This window comes from Lichenostomus cassidix, chromosome 15, assembly GCF_008360975.1.
Source record: "Lichenostomus cassidix isolate B80296 chromosome 15, HeHo_3.0, whole genome shotgun sequence".
Taxonomy (NCBI): Eukaryota; Metazoa; Chordata; class Aves; order Passeriformes; family Meliphagidae; genus Lichenostomus; species Lichenostomus cassidix.
The window spans coordinates 12,514,713-12,535,062 of record NC_139496.1 but is presented as its reverse complement, the minus strand read 5'-3'; the positions used below and the strand labels follow the sequence as shown (position 1 = coordinate 12,535,062).

The 20,350-nt window shown below is 56.9% G+C and overlaps 1 protein-coding gene across 4 annotated transcripts in view; it reads right to left on the bottom strand.

Moving 5' to 3' along the window:
* OSBP2 (oxysterol binding protein 2) overlaps positions 1-20,350 on the bottom strand; it is a 91,377-nt gene that overhangs the window by 11,126 nt on the left and 59,901 nt on the right. For all 4 annotated transcript variants that reach the window (XM_085076276.1, XM_085076277.1, XM_085076278.1 and 1 more), the window contains 5 exons: positions 17,708-17,958; positions 3,903-4,101; positions 1,658-1,775; positions 705-771; positions 210-377 (listed from right to left, as the gene is read on the bottom strand). In XM_085076276.1, the coding sequence (XP_084932402.1) occupies positions 210-377; positions 705-771; positions 1,658-1,775; positions 3,903-4,101; positions 17,708-17,958 (803 nt within the window). The remainder of the gene's footprint in view (positions 1-209; positions 378-704; positions 772-1,657; positions 1,776-3,902; positions 4,102-17,707; positions 17,959-20,350) is intronic.

Here is a 20,350-nt window from a genome sequence, read left to right as displayed (position 1 = left end):
TTCCAACCCAACCCATTCCACAATCCCATGATAAGCATGAGGTGGTTGCAGAGGGCTCTGCCAGCACAAAATCCAGTCCCTGGTGCCAATCCCCTGTCCCTGCTGTGCCACCACAGCACCAGGACCATCCAGAGCTGTAACCCAAACCCTCTGCACAGCCAAGAGCACACCCAAACAGCCCCCATGGTGCCAGGGACACTCAGACTCACAGGCATGGGGATCTTGGAGAGCTCCTTGCCAATGCAGTTCTTCATGATGCTCCAGAGGTTAAGGCTGTAGTTGGGTTTGTCGGGAATGCGAGTTCGTCTCCTTTTCCTCGGCAGGAGATCTTTGCCCGTGGACTCATTGTAGCTGCTCTGATTTGAGCTCTCAAAGACCTGCAGAAGTGACAGAAAGAACTCAGGTTTAAGCTGGGCCCAACCAGACCCAGCAGCTCCCAGGAACAGCAACCACAGCTCAGGAGACACCTGAGGAGCATCCCCATTCTCCAGGGAAATGTGGGTACAATTGTCTCCCCACAGCTTCCTGCTTCCCCTAGGAGAATTTCAGGATGCTGATGACTGCTGGCATCTGACCCCCACCAGTGGCTCACAGAGGAACCACCAGAGAGCATCTGAACCCTTCACAACCAACTCCTATCCTGCCCCTCTCCCCTGGTTTCATCCCACTAGGACCATCCCTCCCACCCTTCCCAGCCAACTCACACTGTCCTCCAGGTTCCAGTCCTCAGGGTGTCCCTCGCTGGCCCCGCTCAGGTTGCTGCCTGAACGCCTGCAGGAAAGAACCAGCGCCTGTGAGCATGGGGAAGGGCAGAGGAGGGGAGAGAACAACCAGGGCTGGGGCAGCACCACCCAGAGCATCTCCCTGCACCACCCCAGGGTGCTGTCAGGAAGCAAATGGGGTGACAGAGACTGTCCCAGTGCAGAGGCACCGGGAAGGGAGTGAGGAGGAGAGGGGATGCTCAGGAAGGGATTCTCAGCCCTAGCCCTGGGGACCCAGAGACACTGCTTTTGTCACCAAGACTAGTGACATGACCGTGGGTCAGACCACAGGTACCTCCAGCCCAGATGTCCATGGCGGAATAAGAGCATGTGACAGCAGACAAAGGGCAGGGAGAGATGGGATACTGGGAATATCCCTTCCCTGGGAGGGTGGGGAGGCCCTGGCACAGGGTGCCCAGAGAAGCTGTGGCTGCCACTGGATCCCTGAAAGTGTCCAAGTCCAGGCTGGACAGAGCTTGGGGCAGCCTGGGATAGTGGAAGGTGTCCTTGCCCACCAGATGAAATGAGCATTAAGGTCCCTCCCAGCCCAAACCACTCTGATTGCACACTTCTGTGAAGGCAAGGTGCTCCCTGCCTCTGCCCAACACCCCATGGGATTTCCCTCCAAGTCCCTCCCTGCTCCAGGGACTCCAGCTGCTGGGGCACAGGACTTGGCTCTCCCACACCTGCCCTCCCTCACCTGCTTCCTACAACTGTGGCCATGCTCAGCCTCACTCCAGGAATGCAGGAGCAGCTGGACACAGGATGGAGCCCTGGGCAGAGGCTGGGACAGTTTTGGGGGACATACCCACAGAGTGACTGCACGGGAAGGGATGTTGCAGGAAAACCAGCTCTTGCCAGCCCTTGCTGCATTGCCAGGCAGGCTGGGGTGGTACCTGTGGTGCTTGGGGTCCGCGGTTACAGTGATAAAAGCTGGTGCATCCTCCATGGCATCGAAGTACTCCGTCTCCTCATCTTCATCACTGGCCTCACCTTTGGCAGACTGCACACTCCCTGCAGGCACAGAGACACCACGTGCTGCTGGTCCCTTCCACGAGCAGGATCTGTCCCCAGAGCCCCCACTGTGTCCCCTCCACAGCCTGACCCCTCCTCTCCATCCCGCTCCACACCCAGAGGATGCTGTACCAAATTCCAGCTCCTAAACGCAGGGATGTGCCCTGCTCCCCAATCCAGGCACACAAGGAGACCCTGCCATGCCCGGGAGCACTCCAAAAATGTCCCCAGGCTGCCTGAGGGTGACAGGGGCGAGTGACTGGAGCGCCCAGCCTGCGTCTCATGTGGCTCTGCTCCAGCACCGCCCCGTCCGCCGGGAAATCCGGTTTGGATTAAAGCAGGAAAAAGAAGTCACGTGTTGCAGGTGATGCTCGGAGAGATCTGCCAGCCCTGCGTTTACAAACATTCCTCTGCTGCGGTGGGAGGGATTGGTGGCTGCGATGCCCAGAGCAGCTTGCCTGCTCCCACCCCATCCCATCCCGGACAGTCCCATTCCCTGCCTCCTCCCACACTCTCCGGAGGAGCAGTCACCACCTCGGGTGGATTTCTGCCTGTCCCTGCAGTGATTTCCACCCTGCCCTCCCCAGCTGCACCTCAGAATTGTTTAGGCTGGAAAAGCCCTCTGAGAACATCAAGCCCAGCCATTCCCCCAGCACTGCCCAGGCCACCAGCAACCCATGTCCCCACGTGCCACATCCATACAGCTGTTAAATCCCTCCAGGGATGGAGACAGGGCCAGACAACCCCTTCAATGAAGAAATGTATCCAAACTAAAGGTCCCTTGAGGCCACAGAGGAACGAGGGCAGTGCCTGGTGCCACCATCACTCCCCTCCAGCAGCCACTGTTCTCCCCCTCGGGTCTGTATTTCCTTCAAAAGTAAGACCCAGCACCATTAGGAGTTTTTGTGGCTGTAACTAATGCTTCCCTGGGGAAAGGACATTTGGCAGGAATCTGCAAAGCTGTTGGATCTTATTGCAAATGAGCCCTGGCTGTTCCACCGCCACCCCATGCAGTGCCAGGGGACCCTGAGCCTTGTGCCAGGGCCATGGCTGCCCTCCAGCACCTGGAGCTGTGCCCACCAGTAAGGGTTAAAGCTCCCAAAATAGCCTGGAATAGCAGGAGTGAGCTGGGGACACAGCCCTCTCTCACATCTGTATCTTGGGGACATCCAAGGCCCCAAGCAAGGGCAATTGGGAATAATTATGGTGTAATGGGATCCATTCTAAAAACTACCATGGGGATACAGGGCATTGCCTGGGGCATCCTTCCCATCGCCAGCGGCTCCTTGGGAGCAGCCAAGTGGAATGTCCTGATCCATCCTGGAGGTCCCTGAGCTGCCCTGTCCCATCCCAGGTGTTCCCAAGAGAATGCCCCTGGCCATTCCGGGAAGTCCCTGAGCAGCCCTATCCCATACTGGGGTTCCCCAAGTGGAATGTCCTGGTCCATCCTGGGGCTCCTGAGAAGCCCTGTTCCATCCCAGGGCTCTCTGAGCAGTCCTGTTCCATCCTGAGTGTCCCCAAGCAGCCCCATCCCAACACCAGGGTCCCTGAGCAGCCCCATCCTATCCCAGGGGTCCCCAAGTGGAATGCTCCAGTCCCTCCTGGGAGTCTCTGAGCAGCCCTGCCCCATTCTGAGGATTCCCAAGTCGAATGCCCTGGTCCATCCTGGGGTCCCTGACCAGTTCTGTCCCATCCCAGGGGTCCCCAAATGGAACACCCTGGTCCATCCTGGGTGTCCCCAAGCCACCCTGTCCCATTCTGGTCCCCAAGCAGCCCCATGCCATCCCAGGGGTCTCAGAGCACCCCTAGCCCATCCCATTACAGTTCCTGAGCAGCCCCATGCCAACCCAGGGGTCCCTGAGCAGCCCTGTCCCATCCCAGGGGTCCCCAAGCAGCATTGTCCCATCCTGGGGCTTCCTGAGTTTAACACCCTGATCCATCCTGGAGGTCCCTGAGCAGCCCTGGTCGATCCCAGGTGTCCCCAAGCAGCACCATCCCATCCTGGGTATCCCTGAATGGAACACCCTGGTCCATCCTGGGTGTCCCCAAGCCACCCCATCCCATTCTGATCCCCGAGCAGCCCCATGCCACAGCAGGGCTCCCCGACAGCCCCGTCCCAGCGCTCACCCTTGGCGGTGCTGGAGATGCTGGCAGTGCCCGAGGCCAGGCCGGGTGCCCCGCGGCAGGCACGCTCCAAGCTGTTGTGCTGCTTGGCTAGCTGCTCGATGGTCTCCTCCAGCCGGATCCGCTGCTCCCGCTCATGCTGCAGCAGCCGCTGCCATTTCCGGCTGTGGCTCTCGGCTAAGTCCAGGAAATCGCGGCAGGCCTGCGGCAGGAAGGGACAGGTCAGCTGGGAGGTAGCACGGAGCACGGTGACCCCAGGGCTGCTGCCCCAACAGCCCCTCCTGCTCCTCTGCCAGGAGCATGGCTTGACCAACTCCCAGAGCTTTGCTCAATCCCCACAGCCACAGTCCAGCTCCGGCCATCCAAAGCTGAAGCAGCTCCAAGGATGTGGCTGTGACACAGACAACTGCCTGAGGCCAGCTTGTGCCCTGTCCATGGCAGCCTGGCCTGCCCACAGCCTGGCCCTGGCCCTGTCCCTATCCCGGATCCCACTGTGATCCTCAGGAGCCCAGGCTGGGCTCTCACACCCCTCAGGGCTTGAGCAGCACCTTCATCCCCAAATCCAGCAAATAAGGAGAAGCTGGATGGGATAATGGTCCCTGCGGTGACAGACACAGACACGAGAGGATCATAGAATCATGGAATGGTTTGGGCTAGAAGGGACGTAAAGATCATGCAGTTCCACGCCTTGAACTATCCCAGGGTGCTCCAAGCCCTGTCCAGCCTGGCCTTGGACACTTCCAGGGATCCAGGGGCAGCCACAGCTTCTCTGAGCTGCCTCAGCTGGGAGCCAGTGATCCCTGTGCTCCAGGGAGCCAGAGAGGGATGATCTCCAGCTCATCCCTGGAGCTGCACAGCCTAGGACACAACACAGGGCCTGGTCCGACCCGTGCAACACATCCACCATGGCCAGAGCCCCCCATTCCCTCCCCTACAAGCCCTGGGGACCCCACAGACACACCGGGCACAGGGAAGGAGAGCTCAGGGAATGCTCTGAGTGAAGCTCCACACAGCATCACCATCTTATGCCACCAGGCTGGGGACAGCTGGGACACCACGACCCAGGCTGGCAGGAGAAGTCCTTGGTACCAACCCCCCTCCCAAAGCTCCCAAGCCCCTCAGGACTGGCATCACCCAACCCTGGCTGCGCAGGACTCCCAGCAGGAGATTTCCGGGAGCAGGACGTCCGCCCAGGGCCAGGACATCGGGACACTGGCGGCTGTCCCACGCTGCCTCATCCCAGACAATGGTCTCACAGGACAGAGCAGCCCTCACAGCTCTATTTTTAGGTTATTTTCCATCTTGGATGAAACCCTGAGTTCCCGTGGCCTCGCTGCTTCCTTTGCCATCAGCTCCACGTGCAGCTGAGCACAGAGGCAGAGCTGCTCTTCCCTCCCCAAATCTCTGCAAGATGGGACACACTAAATTTCTTCTTATGATTCCAAGTAGGAAAATAAGATTTTTATGGAAATTCTCCAGGAGCTGGCAAGTTGAAGGGGAATTAACTGTGCTTGTGCAACTCATTGTCATTCAAAGGCAGGTCCAATGGATAAATGCCAGCTGAAAAACTCAAACCTCAAAAGTAAAAAACATCAGAGAGTTTTGGATGTCTGACAGAATTCCAAGCATCCCCAGGACTTGCTTATTTTCTGTTTCCAGCTATTGGCAGGTTACTCAGCATTTGGGCTGCAGGTGGCACCTGAGAATCGAGGTAAATCCTACTCAAGCAGCAGGTTCAGGGTTTCAGCTTCCATGACGTTCACCAGGATTTGTGCAAGGAAAGTTCCAATTTATCAGTTCTTCATCAAACCTTTCCTTGGGATAGGAGCAGGATTTGAGCCTCATCCAGGGGAAGCTTTTCCTTTAAGGTTTTTCTTCACATACACCTGGAACGTGGAAGTACCAGACCCTACTTGTGTCCCCTCCGTCATCCCTTTGCTGTTTTCCAGCTGAAGGCAGGGAGAGCTCAGGGTCCTGTCCCCCCAAATTCCTGGCTGTGCTCCCATCCTACGTATGTTCAAAGCTGGGATCCTTTTTGGGACCCTCCTGACAAGAGAGTCCTGGAGGGACTGGAGTGTCCAGGGAAGGGAACAGAGCTGGGAAGGGGCTGGAGCCCCAGGAGAGGCTGAGGGAGCTGGGAAAGGAGCTCAGCCTGGAGCAAAGGAGGCTCAGGGGGACCTTGTGGCTCTGCACAGCTGCTGACAGGAGGGGACAGCCAGGGGGTCAGACTGTGCTGCCAGGGAACAGGGACAGGAGGAGAGGGAACAACCTCAGGCTGTGCCAGGGTAGGCTCAGGTTGGATATTGGGAAAATTCCTTCACTGAAAGAGTGGTCAGTCACAGGTACAGCTGCCCAGGGCAGTGCTGGGGTCCCCATCCCTGGAGGAATTTAACAGCGCTGTGGATGTGGCACTTGGGGACATGGGTCAGTGGTGGCCTTGGCAGTGCTGGGGAATGGTTGGACTCAATGCTCTTAGAGGATCAAAGCAGACCCCACATTCTCAGGGCTGTGTTTTCACCTCCTCCTCTGGAAACAACTCAGCTCCTCCCTACCCCAAATCCTGCTGGGTGCCACCCACGGCCCAAAGCCCACCTGGACCCTGCTCTGGCCCTTCTAGTGACACCAAGACAGACCAGCCGCTGGCTCCGTGTGTCCCACGGATGCACTGAGCTAAGAGGATGAAACCAGGACAAATAATGGGATATGGCTGTGACCTTCCCATCCCAGCAAAGCTCATTATCTGCTCCAAAGGTCCAGCTCCCCAGGCAAGCACAGGAATGCCCAGTTTGGCACCAAGGGTGGGAACTGCCGGCTGCTCCCAGCTCAGGGGCTGAGTGCTTTAAAACGAGATCACCTGTAATTATCCTACTGCAATTAACCACGGGCTGGAAGCTGTGACAGGGAATTAGGGGGGAAGGAGATAATTACGGAGGAGCCACCGAAGGCAGGGCTGGGAGCTGGGAGGAGAAATGGCTCCAGCAGCTGATAGGAATCAACATCCTAATAAAAACCAGCAGGAATCTCCCATCCCAAAGCTTCCTGGAGGATTCCATGCTGTATCCCAAAGGGAAATCTGCATCAACAGGCTTCATTTACAGCCAGTTAAAAAAAAAAAAAAATCCAAGTGATGGAGAAAGGCTGTCAGCATTGCAGAGTGTGGGGAGGTTTTGGGAAGATGACCAGGATGGTCCTCATGAGGCTGCAGATCCCACCAAGGTCTGTGGTGCTTCCATGGAGCAGGTCAGGACAAGGCATGGTCTAGGCTGCATCCCACAGTTGTGTCCATGTGGATTTAGGAGCTATCTGGGATGGCTCCTAAAATTATTCCCTGTTTTTGAAAGGCTGTAGGACGCCCTGTCTGCAGCCTCTTCCTCTGTAATCGAGACGATGGCTTGATCCAAACCCGGATTACAGGATCTGGATCAATCCAAACAAGGATCATGTTTGCTCCTTGGGATAGAAGCAATGCCCAGGGTGGAGAGGGAAGAATATCCTGCAAGAGGATCTCCCACACTTAACTGCCAGTGGCAGCCAAGCAAACTAAAGTGATTAATTTGGGGTTATACCCTCTACAGCCAGACAGTGCCGAGTTCCCCAGGAATGCTCACCAGAGGTGGGAGCAGCACCAAACAGGGATCAGGGAACATTTTTTCACTGAACTCAATCCTGAGCCAAAACTCATCCCTGTGTGGAACAAGGGCTGCAGGGCACTGGGCTGAGGAGCTCAGACACAAATATCCCAGCTCACCACTCATTCCCAGCATTAATCCCCTGCCTTGGTGCTCCCAAGGCACAAACAATCCCAGCCACCAAGCAGGAGCAACACCTCGAAATCCTGCTTATAAAATTCTCATGGAGAGGTGGCTAAATTTAGTTCCAGCTGAACTTGCTCAGGGATGCAAGCAAGACTCAGCCACAAATCCATGCTAGGCTGGCACAGGGACACAGGACAGCAGGAAGAGACTCCTTGAGGAATGCACCCAAAGGACAGCACAGAGCCCAGGCTGAAGGATGAAAGTGCAGGCAAAGTGATTCCTGAGTGAGCTGTAGGGCTGAGGTGTTGAGGCCATGAAGGTACAGCCTCAGGAGGCACCCTCTGGAGAGCAGAGCAGAGGAACGGGCAAAGGACTCTGTGCCCATCCCCACGTGCTTCTCACCCCACCACGAGCCTGGGTTTATCCTTCACAGCATCCAAACTGCTGCCTCCCGCTCAGTGAGGGGACAGCAGGCACAGGAGGTGACAGAACATGACCTGGATTTTGCCGCAGGGAGAGAGCTGGATCAAATCCCAATGTCCCCAAGGCTGTTCTGCCTCAGCATCATCACAGCACAGACAAGGCTGGAGAGCAGCAGCCAGGCTGACAGGTCACCAGTGACCAGAGATAAAAGCAAGCTCCATCCATGTGCAGTCCCAGATCCCAGGGAATTATAGTGTCACCCGAAAAGAGGTGGCAGGAGGAACACAGGTTGTTTCTCTTCGTCTCCATGGCTGGAAAAAGTTGTGGCAGGTCCTAATCCAGCGCTGGCTGATGGAACTGTAAAGCACAGCTAAAACAGGGAGGCACAGCCAAGGTGGCCAAAAGAAATGGAAAAATACCACGGAGGCTCCTGCAAATTCCCACAGAGGAAGAGGCCAAGCACCGTGGAGACCCTGCTGGGGAGCAGGAGAGACTTGGTGCCATCAGTTCTGTGGTTCCTCCCTGTGCCCAGCAGCACAGCCGCCAAGGGCACATTTAGCACCTTTCACACATTTGTCACGGCAAATATCCCGATTTCACAGCTTGTTGCTGGCTAATGGGAACGTCGTTAACAGCCCCGGGATTATTCATGCAGCGGGAAACGATCACCCGAGGTCACCCATGCCCTGCCAAGGTGGTGGTGTCACACACCCGCGGGGATCTCTGCTTCCTCAGTGGAGCAAACAGTCAGAATCAGATGAAGGAACAAAGAGATGAGGTTAATTAGCTTGAAAGGGTAAATGATCCCAGCAAGGCCTGCCAGACTTCACAGAATCATGGTATGGCTTGGCTGGAGGGGACCTCAAAGCCCATCCAGTCTCACCCCCTGCCATGGGCAGGGACATCTTCCACTATCCCAGGTTATTCCAACCTGACCTGGAATACTTCCAGGGATGGGACAGCCACAACTGCTCTGGGGACCCTGTGCCAGGGCTTCTCCACCCTCCCAGGGAACAATTTCTGCCTGAGATCACCACAGCGTGACAACCTCTGAGGCAGAGCTGAGCATTCCCCATCTCCAACACAACGCCGACGGATGGCGAGGCAATGTGCTCACATCTGCAATGCCACCTGCCCCAGCATCCCAGAGGATCTGCAAATCCAACCTTTGGGCAGGAAAAATCCAGCAGGGAAGTGCCTGCTGTTGTGGGAGCAACACCTCCTGCTCCTCAACCATGGACAAGGACCACTTCATGGCCCACGAGTGACAGGAGAGGAGGCAACTGCCAGATGCATTCAATCATCTCCTTTTCTTGGGTGAATTACAGAGCAGGAGCCGTCACTGCACTCAGCAGGGACAGAGCTCTGCCGTTCCGAGTGCCTGGGAGATAAGTGCTCCCTTCCTTCCTGGAGTCATCAAAACCCTGGGACACAGCTGGCTGCTGCTCGCTGCACAACAGCCCCCCGAGGGAAGGGCGATTGCGGAGCTGTGTTTAGCTCCAAACACAGTGTGAAAGCAGAGAATCACAGGATCATGCGCTGGCTGGGAAGGGACCTTGGAGCTCATCCTGTTCCACCCCCTCCATGGGCAGGGACACCTTCCACTGAGCTCCTCCGAGCCCTGTCCAACCTTGAACACTTCCAGGGATGGGGCTGAAGCTATTTGAGTTCAAAGTGGTGAGATATAGTCACAATCTGCCATTGCACCCAGAAAGGGTTAATTGGTCCTTCCTCCCCAAAAAACACTCTGAGCAGCGAGCAAAGGGGGAAATGCAAGGATAGAGCCAACCTGAATCTCAAATCATCCCACACACAGATGGCAACGAGACATGGTTTGGAGTGTGGTCATCTGCTCGACAGCGATGGCACCCACAACCATGCTGGGGCCTGAGGCCAGGCTGCTGCTCAGCACCACATCAACACAGACTGCTTAAATAACAGCAAATGTGTCCCAAATCCTTGGAATGACCCTCAGCCGGCATCCTGGCTGGCTGAAGCAGCATGCAGGAACACCAGGAGCTGCTTGTCCCTGGGGCAGGGCTGGTGGGGAGAGCTGGGCTGAGCCTCAGCACATCGTGACACCCTGAGAAACCAAGGTGACATTGCATAAAGCCCTGTGAGGGCTCTAGGTGCAAGTTCAACACTGGAAATCATCCCACTTTCTTTGCATCCAGGGAAAACAGGTGCTACAAAAATGCACAGACATGGAAAAGTGCTCCAACAGAAATGGGAAGACACCGGAGCAGGCTCCAGCCATCCCTTGGTGACACTGTCAGCAGCTCAGCCAGACCCCCAGCTCTTGAACAAGGTGTTCCCAAGACCCCTGATAGCCCCATTCCATGTGAAACCTTGCACCCCAGCTGTGCCTGCTTCTCTCTGTAGACTGTAGATTCCCTGAGAGTCAGAGATGTCCATGATGGAGAAGTCCAAGATGGAGTCATCCACACAGTGGTGGGGGTCAGATGGTGTCTCCTCTTTGTGTCTCTGGGAATTTTACCACCTTATCCTGTTATTTTGGGCCATCTGTTTGAATGCCATGGACACACTTGTGTTCCAAGCAGATCCACCCTGACCAGGGGTTCCTCAGACCTGAGCTCATCCCAAAGCTCGTCCCGAAGCACCAGGGCTGGCACGGCGTCCAGACCCCGCCTGCAGCGCCGCCGTCACCGCCGGGGAATCCACCCCATGCAATAAAGGGAGGATTAGTGGGAAACAGTGGCAAATCCGCCAGGCCGGCTGTGCTAAGAGCCTCTAATCCTGGCCCCACGCAGCCTCCATGGAGGAGGAATCATGGACCCATCCGGAATCAGCGGCACTCAGCAGCAGGGGAGGACATGGTCACTGCGGTTCTGGGAAGGGGAAGGAGCTAACACTGCCCACGGGTTACAGACCAAGGTGATGCCAGTCTGGAGCTGTGCCACGGGAAGGATCTGGGTCTGGTTTCTGGTGGAAAAACAACTAAGGGATTTGCTGGATACTCTGGAGTGCTGGCAGTACCAACTCATCCACCCCAAACCCCACTGAGCAGCACCCAGCAGCATCCACTGGCCCTGCCAGAGGGTGCCAAGGACATGCTGGGAGCAATACAGAAGATACCCTGGGAGCTGAGACTGTGCTGAGAGCTCCTGCTGCAGCGTGCCCATCCCAGAACTGTGTTCCTGCAGAGCTTCCCTGCTCTCCTCTGACCAGGAAAAGTCTCAGGCTTGTCCTCCTGGTGCTCTCAGCTGCCTGCACAGCAGCAAGGCCTCTCCACTGCCACCTCTGCCAAAAATCCCTTCCTTGGGAAGCTCCCAGCACTGGCTTCCCCTGCAGGGAGGTACCTCCAGGTGGCTGCTGCAGACTCCTCATTCCCCTTTCCTTGCCCAAACCCCCAAACCCACCCCAGCAGTGGGGAACCCTCCCAGGTGGATCCCACCATGAGGAGAGCAGCCAATCTCCACTTCCAGGCCCCTGGAGCCCTGACCCCAGTGCTGGTGTGCCCACAGAGCTCTCTCCTGCCGACAGCTCCCAGGATGACAGATTTCCCGAGGCTCTCACTGGCCGCTTTCCTCATCCCCTGATGGAGCAGATTCCAGGCTGGAGGAGCATCTGTCCAAGCTCTTGGCGGCAGGAGCAGCTGGCACTGCCCGCAGGCAGCTCCAACCCCAGGATCTGCAGGAAGCTGCCTCGGATTGTCCCTCGTATCCAGCCTCGTGCAAACCTCCCCACAGTATGAGAGGGGCTGCAGGATCAGCAGCAGCCCCCCACAGTCTCCTCATCTCCCAGTGCCACAACCTCTTCCTGGGTAAATCCACAGGAGAGCAGAGCTGACATTCCAGTGCTTTTTCCTTTGACAGACACTGGAGGAAGGAGCTGGAGTGAAGCATCTCGGTGCAGCAGCCCAGGGAAGAGGCAACCACAGCCTTTGTGACCCTAAAGCGATTCACCCAGCAATGCTTTGGTATATATGCTTTGCCCTCCCCACAGCCCCATCCTGCCCCAGCCTCCAGGCAGGGATGAGGATCCCAGGAGGATCCCTGGGCACAGGTTAATGGCAGAGGTGGTGCCTGGCTGGGCTGGCTCCCAGCTCAGCAGAGCTGCTGCTCAAGCCCAGGCACTGCTGACGATGCAGGGCCGTGCTGAGCCCACCAACACAGCCCTGCTGACCCAGCAGCACGGCACAAACACTCCCAACTCTCCTCAGTGCAAAAGTCATCCCTCTCAGCCAAAAAAATCCAGGAGGGAAGAGCTGCAAGAGGCACCCTCAGGTGCTGAGGATAGATTCATGCTCTCCCTTCTCGCATGAGGTTCTGAGGGGAGCCCTGGGAGAGTCTGGGGGGCCAGATGGATACGAGGAGGAGGAGGAGAAGGAAGAAAGGTGAAAACCCCTAAGGCAGGGTGAGCAGGAGCACCCAATGAAAGCCCCAACACAGGGACCCCACAGCCACACACAGGGTCCGAAGACCCACACACCTGATAAAATCCAGGGAATGATGATGAGGAGGGGAGTGGGAGGAAGGCATTGCCTGTCTGAACAGATCTGATCAGAGATACCCTCACACCTCTGCATTTAAAAAGCATCACAGGATGCTCTTAGGAAGGTACAGCAGCTCCGAGCACACGGCTGAGATCCACATCTCATCTTCACATCTCCCCATCTTCCCATCTCCCCGTTTCCACTTCCCTGGCCCCACTCAAGCAGGGACAGACCCCAGGGCACCACTGTCACCCTCCCAGCCTCCCCTCCAGTAAGAGCAAAGCACCCACCAGTTATTTCCTTGTCAGCACAGCACATCCACAGCAGGAACATGCAGGACACCCGGAGCCCTTGCTGCAGCCCTCTCATCCGAGGGGGATTAGGGCTGGGTTAGGGATTTAATCCCACTGCTGGGGCTTTTCTGGGTCGGTGGCATGGTTTGCAAGGCGCTGATTAGTGCGCGTCGTTAGCGCAGCACGGATAATTAACACAGCCTGTGCCACATGTCAGCGAGACCTCCTGCGCCATCACCCTCACCATGGGGCACGGGGGACAAGCCCTGGCCCCCTGTGGGGTTTGGCTGGGATTTTGGGCAGTAGAGCAGCTGCCCGGGGTCATGGAGGGAATCCCTTCCCTAAGGAAGCAAATCCAGGGGTTAAAGACAGAGTTTTCTCGCTGCAGTGCTGGAATTAACCCCTGCATGCACAGGCAGAGCTCCTCCAGCTCACTGCTGTACTGGGGTGAACTGGGAGCAGCCCAGCAGGCTGCTGGTCCCTTCCTGCTGCCCAGATGGAGGATGCCAGGTCCATCACCCAGCCTGTGCCGTGATGGGTTTGGGGACCCCAAGGGACAGCTCGTATGTTCATCCATACTGGGTACCAGTTCAGCACAGGGACATGCTCAAGAATGGAGCAAAAGCATCACCCCGGCCCCATGGTCATCCCAGGGAGGAGATCCCAGGGACTCTGTTCCCTCCCAGCTTTCAGCAGTTTTCCAAGCAGACACAGATACACACACACACAGGGTGTATCCATCACCTACCACTGGATAAACCCTCCTCAGAGCTCACACATTGGGCTGGAGGCTGCGCTGCAAAACCTGAGGCTGCTCAGAGCAGATGCTCAGCATCATCTGAGTTCATATGGAAACAGTTTGGGGAGTATGGATTAATTACTGCAGCATTCCCACAGGGCAGAGGGGACTCAGTGCTCCACTGGGAAGCTGGAGGCAGAGGAGGAAGCACATCTTGTGCCCAGGCAGCTCATTCCAGCACGCGTACCCAGAGGGCTCCAAATAAACCAACTCCACCAGGCAGATGCCACTCGGAGTCCCCAGGAGCCCAGTGTGGCTGCAGGGAAAGGCCAGCAGTTCCTTGAGCCACTGGCACATGGCACAGAGCCACCCCAAAACTGCTGCTGAGCTGGAGCACAGCCCTGGAAGGAGAAATGCTGCTGGGGCTGGAGGATGCAGCCTCTGGGATGCTGCTGGATGTCCTGGAGAGGCTTAAACCAACAGCCTGTGGCTCCTTTCCTGGAGGAGAGGCAGCACGTGCTGTTGACCATCCCACTCAGCTTCCAGCTCTGTTTCACGCACTTGGAGGCCCTCCCAGCAGGGCTGGAGGATGCAAGGTGCTCTGTGCTGTCAGGTGCTGCTGCTCCAGGCGGGTTCATTCCCATGGGAAAGGAAAACCTGGATGGGAAATGAGCCTGCCTCGAAGAGGGGGCTGCCATCCCTGCAGGGCAGGCTGGGGTGGCCACTGGTGCCTCCTAAGGGCAGGTGAGTCCTTGGTGTTCCAAGCACCACCTGCTCCACGTGGTCCCTCCCCACCAAATCCTGATGGAGCAGCATCCCCCACCCAGCACCACACTCCTGCTCCTCTCACCCTTCCTTGTCTGTGCTGCACCAGCCCAGCCGAGCCTTCTTCCTGCACCTCTGCTCCTCTGAAATGTCACAGAACACAAAGTAACCCAGGGATGACACAGGCAAGCCCAAGCCCTGCTGCTCTCCACACTTCCGTTCCTCGAGGAAGCACAAAGCTCTGCCGTAGCATCCCCATTCCTATTAAAAACCTATTTCCATCTCCACCCACAGCCCTGTGAGCTCTTCCTGACGCCCAAACTGGCTTCCTCAGCGCATCCACACATCCCTCCTGCCTGCTGGCTCCAGCTGAACGAGGAGACGGAGCTTTCCCCACTCCTTGGATGAGTCTACACAACTCGGTGCACTGCTCCGGATCCTCTGGGTCTCTCATTTTCCCGCTCATTTGTTGCCTCTTATTTTCACACCCCTCCCACTCCTCCCCCGTGGCAGATTGTGCCTTGGCTTTCCATGTCTGCTGCCCAGCCCTGCTGACATGGGGCTCCTCCATCCCAGCGAGCCTGGACTCTGCCAGCTGAGATTCCAACAGGGAGCAGAGCCAACAGGAGGATCACAGAGCCCTGGGTGCCAAGCCCTGCCCCAGCCACTCCTGCAAGTCTAAAATCCTCACCTGGAACACAACAGTCCTGCTCTGCCTCTGCTCAAACCGTTCCCCAGCACACCCAGCCCCACCTGCCCAGGTGGTGCTCCCACCCTCTGGAGAAAAGCATCTGGCTCCAGCCGTGGCAGCACCCAGAGAGCAGAGGGAAGGTCACCTTTGCAGCAAAGCTCTCGCATTTCTATCTCTATTTATTTATTTCCTGTGCTTGCTGTGCTCCCCGCGGCTCCGGGGCCATTTACATAATAGGATCAGAGGCTGCACAGGAACTGCATGCGCCGGCCCCAGAGCTCCCAGCCCTTCTTCCCTGGAGCACCCTTCCCTTCCCTGGAGCACCCTTCCCTTCCCTGGAGCATCCATCCCTTCCCCAGAGCACCTATCCCTTCTTCCCAGGAGAACCTATCCCTTCCCTGGAGCACCCATTCTTCCACTGGAGCACCCATCTTTTCTCCCCCTAGCACTCCTCCCTTCGCTGAAGCACTCATCTCTTTTTCCCTGGAACACTCAATCCTTCCCCGGTGCATCCATCCCCTCCCCACAGCACCCATCCCTTCTTCCCAGGAGCACCCCCACCTGCTGCTCACAGCCACAGCACCAAACCTCACGGATCCATATCCACTTCCACAGAGCAGATCCATGAGGTTTGGTGCTGCAGCCAGAGCAGAGCATGGACACAGAGCATCCACATGCCAGCACCAGCCCAGTGCTGCGGGCTGGAATCTCTCTGGGAAAAACCTGGCAAGCAAGGATGGTTGAATTTCGAGTGCAAGGAACTCCTGGCCTGGCAAAAGCACCTTGTTCTCCCACGGGATATGTGCTCAGGGATGGAGAAAGGTGTATTTTCACCAGGAAACTCCACGTGCTTCCCTGGAGCAATGTTTCGTGCTCAATAAAGATGTTGGGAACTTTGCATTGCACAGAGCTCCCCCCACCCTGACACAAGAGGCTCCTGGCAGCTCCAGAAGGCATCAGCCCATCTAAACGGAGAAATCAAGGCACAGAAAGGGATCCGTGCAGAAATAGGTGGATGCAACAGTCCCCACGATGGGGGGTTCAGGCTGGTCCCCCTCCACCCTGGTCCCCCCCACTGCTTGTCCTCCTCTTGCCTTTCTAAACCCAGCCCCTCAAAGTGTCCCCCTGCCCACAGCTGTCACCTCCTCCCAAAACAACTGGCTCAGCAGGGATCTGGGAGAGCCATAGCCTCCTCCTGGAGCTGCCACGCTGCTCCCATCCTGCTCCTTCCAGTCCTGCTCCTTCCAGGGCACAGCCTTTCCCTCAGGCACCTCCTCAGGATGCCCAGCCACGAGCCAAAGTACCAAAGGATGCTGTTGGAAAAGATCCACAGCATCCACGTGAGAACGTGCCCTGCCACCCCTGGGCCCCTCTTACCTGCTTGGAATTTCGGACAAGCCACGCTCCTGCTGTTTTATCCCGGCATGACAGTTTTTGTGGAATGTCCCACCCTCCAGACAGCCTCACTGAAGCTTTTATCACATTGCAAGCACCACAACCTCCTCCTCCTCTTCTTCCTCCTCCTCTCTGGGCTGGACAGAGCTAATGTTGCTCTGCTCATTCCTTCCCAAAGGCTGCTGGAGAAATCCTCTCCCCGGCAATTCCCTGCCCACATCCCATTGCCGTTCTGCCTCCTGACAGCAAACCAAGGGTCCGCTGGCACCTCCCACCACGCTGCCAACCCCATTCCCAACACTTGGACAAACTCTCCGTGGGGAGAGCACTGCACAAGCATCCCCAAACTGCTCTGAAACACAAGACATCGACTCAGGAAGCCCTTTCTCCCTATGGCTACAAAATCCAGAGAGTGGGAATGGGAAGGATGCTGCGACTGTGGGGCTCCGAGTTCCCGCCAGCTCCTGCTGGGAATTATTGTTATTTTTTAAAGCCCACATCAAACACCACCCGACCTCCTTCTGCTCAGGGCTGGGACAGCACGGCGACAGCACTGCTCCATTCACAATTCCCTGAGCTCTGCCTTCATACATTATTCCAGCTCGGTGAAGCTTTGGGATTGGTTTTTTTTTTAATTTCCTCTAAATATTTTATTCAGTTTTGCTCTCTCTCAGAGCTCTCTGGGGTGAACCAGGCTCCCCAGGCAGGGCTGCCTCACTGCGATGGAGGCAGAGGCACACTCTGAACACGAGCTGTCTCCAAAAAATAACCGGAAAGCACTATGAGGCTGCACAAGGCAGGAGCAGTGGCAGTGCCACCACAGCTTCCCGACCTCTGACAACCAGGCTGGGAGAGCACAGCTGGCACGAGACCCTGAGGGGGTTAAATCCCAAGCCGTGTAGAACATGAGCAGCTTCATGGAAGCAATGGGGATGTGAGGGATGTGGGTCTCAACCTGCAGTGGGGCAGCAAGCTCTGAAGTCCTGTGCCAGTCAGAATTCCCCCCACAGAGAAGCACAAAGCTCCTCAGTGTTCCCAACAGCCACATTTCCCAGCTTTACAAAAATGACCTGTTCTACAGAGCAGGCTGTAAGGATGCAGCAGACCTGTATCCCGATGGAGTCCATATCCATGCCCTCTTCCCAGCTGCACCTTCCCAACTTCCCATCCCCTCCCGGCCGTGCCGAGCCCCACGGTAACATGAGCCAAGCCACGGGGAGCAAGCAGGGAGGGCAGGAGGACTGAGGAGGAAGAGGAGGAGGAGGAAGGGGGGAGGAGAAGCAGCACTCACGTTGATCATAGCATTGGAGGTGATGCGGAAGAGCGTGGCGCGCTCGTTCACCGCCTTGATCTTCTCGCCGCTGTCGGCCGGCAGGCGCAGGTTCTCCAGCTCGCTGAGCGAGCGCTGCAGGGCCGCGCCGTGCTTGGCGATCAGCTCATTGCAGGTGCTCAGGTCCTCCAGCTTACTCGACAGGGTCTTCAGGGGGCCGTGCAGCTCGCTCTTGTCTGACTGCGAGGCGGGCTCCTCGTCACCCGAGTCATCTGCCGAGGGAGGGAGGGATGAGAGAACAGCGTTTCCATGGTTACCCGGACCCGAACCCGGCGGCGCCGCGGGCAGGGACCTCCCGCCTCCTCCCGATGCCGGGGGTCGTGGCCACCGCGGCCCCCCTGGCGCACAGCGTGCTGGGGGTGACAGCCAGAGCCCTGAGCGGGTGCTCCTGTGGCTGTCACAGGGGTGCCACACACCAAACCTGCCCTTCCCTGCACACCGGGGTCGATCCACCCTGCACAGGGGGCTCTGTGAGCTCTGCTCAGGGCAGAGTAAACTGCTTCACCCGAGGGAAAGGTCACAAAGACACCGAGGAAAGTAACACTGCTACCCAAAACCACCACCAGTCTTCAGAAAGAAAACTCCACGATCAGCATCTCAGCTACAGTAAAAACTCCAGCAGCTCCAGAGCGCTGAAAACCAGGAAACCGACCCAAAACCACTCAGTGCGGGTAACACAGCATTTCTGATCACCCCACTGCTCCCCCAGGAAGGAGGTGATCAGCCCCAACAAGCAGCAGCACCCAAAGCAAATACAGAGAGACAGAAGCAGAGCAGGTGCTGTGCCCCATCCTGATGCTCCAAAGTTAAGCCAAGGGTTTTCCAAGCACTCCCAAAACCCACTGAGGCAGCAGAGCGGGGAGCTGCTCCCCTATCTCCCCTCCTTCCATCATGTTTCTGGATTTCGGAGAGATGGGCTCCAGCAAAACCTGGCTGCAGCTTCTCTGCCAGCTCTGGGGGAGTCAGGGTGGGGGAGTGAGAACATCCTCCAAACAATCCAGGCACAGAGCTCAGGGATGGCTCTGGTGTAACAGGGGAGCAGCACATTCCCTTCTCTGGGCTGCAGGAAGGAAGGAAACCCGTGATTCCCCGGCAGGTGGGTGTTTGGCTGCTATTCCTGGCTCATTGATAGGAGCTCTGGAAATGCTGTGGGTACTGAGAGAGGTGCTCAGGCACTGCTCAGACTGAATCCACAGCTAAGGAAACCAGACAAAGGGCAAGTTTCAATTACCACGATCCAAAGGCAAGGATCTGGATAAATGTAACAGGATCATCAGCCCAGCAGAGCAGTGCCACACAGGGGCTTGTGGGAACCACCCAGAACGGATGTGATGGGACAGGGGGCACAGCTCAGGGACAGGGCTCATCCTGCACAGCAGGACCGACCCCACTGCCCAAGGACAATGGCAGAAAGTCCAAGGGAAGCAGGGCATGGAGCAAACTGCAATGAAACACCAGGGTGGCCACACGTTCAGACCCTCTGCAACGCTGCTGACAAACACGAGGAGCAGCTGCTGGAGCCAGGAGAGGAAGTGGCCACCAAGGCCCAAGGACAATCAGAGCACCCAGGGGAAGCCAGCTGAGAGCTCTGCAAGGGAAGGGAGCTGCCAGCTGAGATGTTGGGAGCAGGGCAGCTCCCAGGGAGAGGCTGGGGAGCTGCTGAGCCTGGACAGGGGACAGGACCAGAGGTTTGAAAACACACCCGGCATCAGGGAAGCCTCCAGCACCGGTGGGAGGGGAAGGGAACTGGAAAAGGCAGGATTCCAAGGGCTCCATCCCAGGAGGGAGCACAGAGGCATCACAGCGATGGCACAGGTTCACCACAGGCACCACACAGACCAACTCCGAAAGATCTGGCAAGAAAATCGAAGCCACTTTTCCACCAGCACAGAAAGTAATCAAAGCCTCCTCAAAGCTCAGTTTCTGCTACAAAAGTTCCAAGTATTCCCTTGGTGCTTTCCATGCTGGGGCACACAAAGGGTCTCTCCAGCAGTGTGGGCACATTCCCTGGGCTTTGGATATCATCTTTGCACCTGTCCTGAGCCGGTGCTTCCAAGGACAGAGCATTCCACACCCCAGACACCCACTGGAGATGGACATCAGGCTGCTCCTGCTGCCCTGAGCCATGTCCCCAGGGATTTCCAGCACAGCCTCTGGCCTCCTTCACCATTCCTCTCTCCAAGTAAAATCTCTGCTCTTCCCACCAGCATCCCAGCAGCCTCTCCAGGCTGAGCCAGCTGCCCAAGTTCCAGAAGGCAGGAGCCCCTTCTCCAGAGCACTGAGATCTGATCACTAATGAGGCTGGATTTAATAGCCAGTTTATAATATATTCCCATGTTTTAGAAAGCTCCCAGGAGCAGAAGCCAACATTGCTGGCTCAGCTGTCATTACCAACAGGAGCCTGAACATGGCAAAACCCACCTCTGAGGAACCCCAGGGGACAATCCATATTTCCCAATTTTCTGTTTGCTGACAGCAAAAATAATTCACAAAGACAATTTTCTGCTTACAAGGGCTTCAAAAATTGTGCCAAGCAGGAGGAAGCACCTCTCTGCCCATCCCTAGGCAGCATTTAACCCTTAGATCACTCCCTCTCATTTTTTT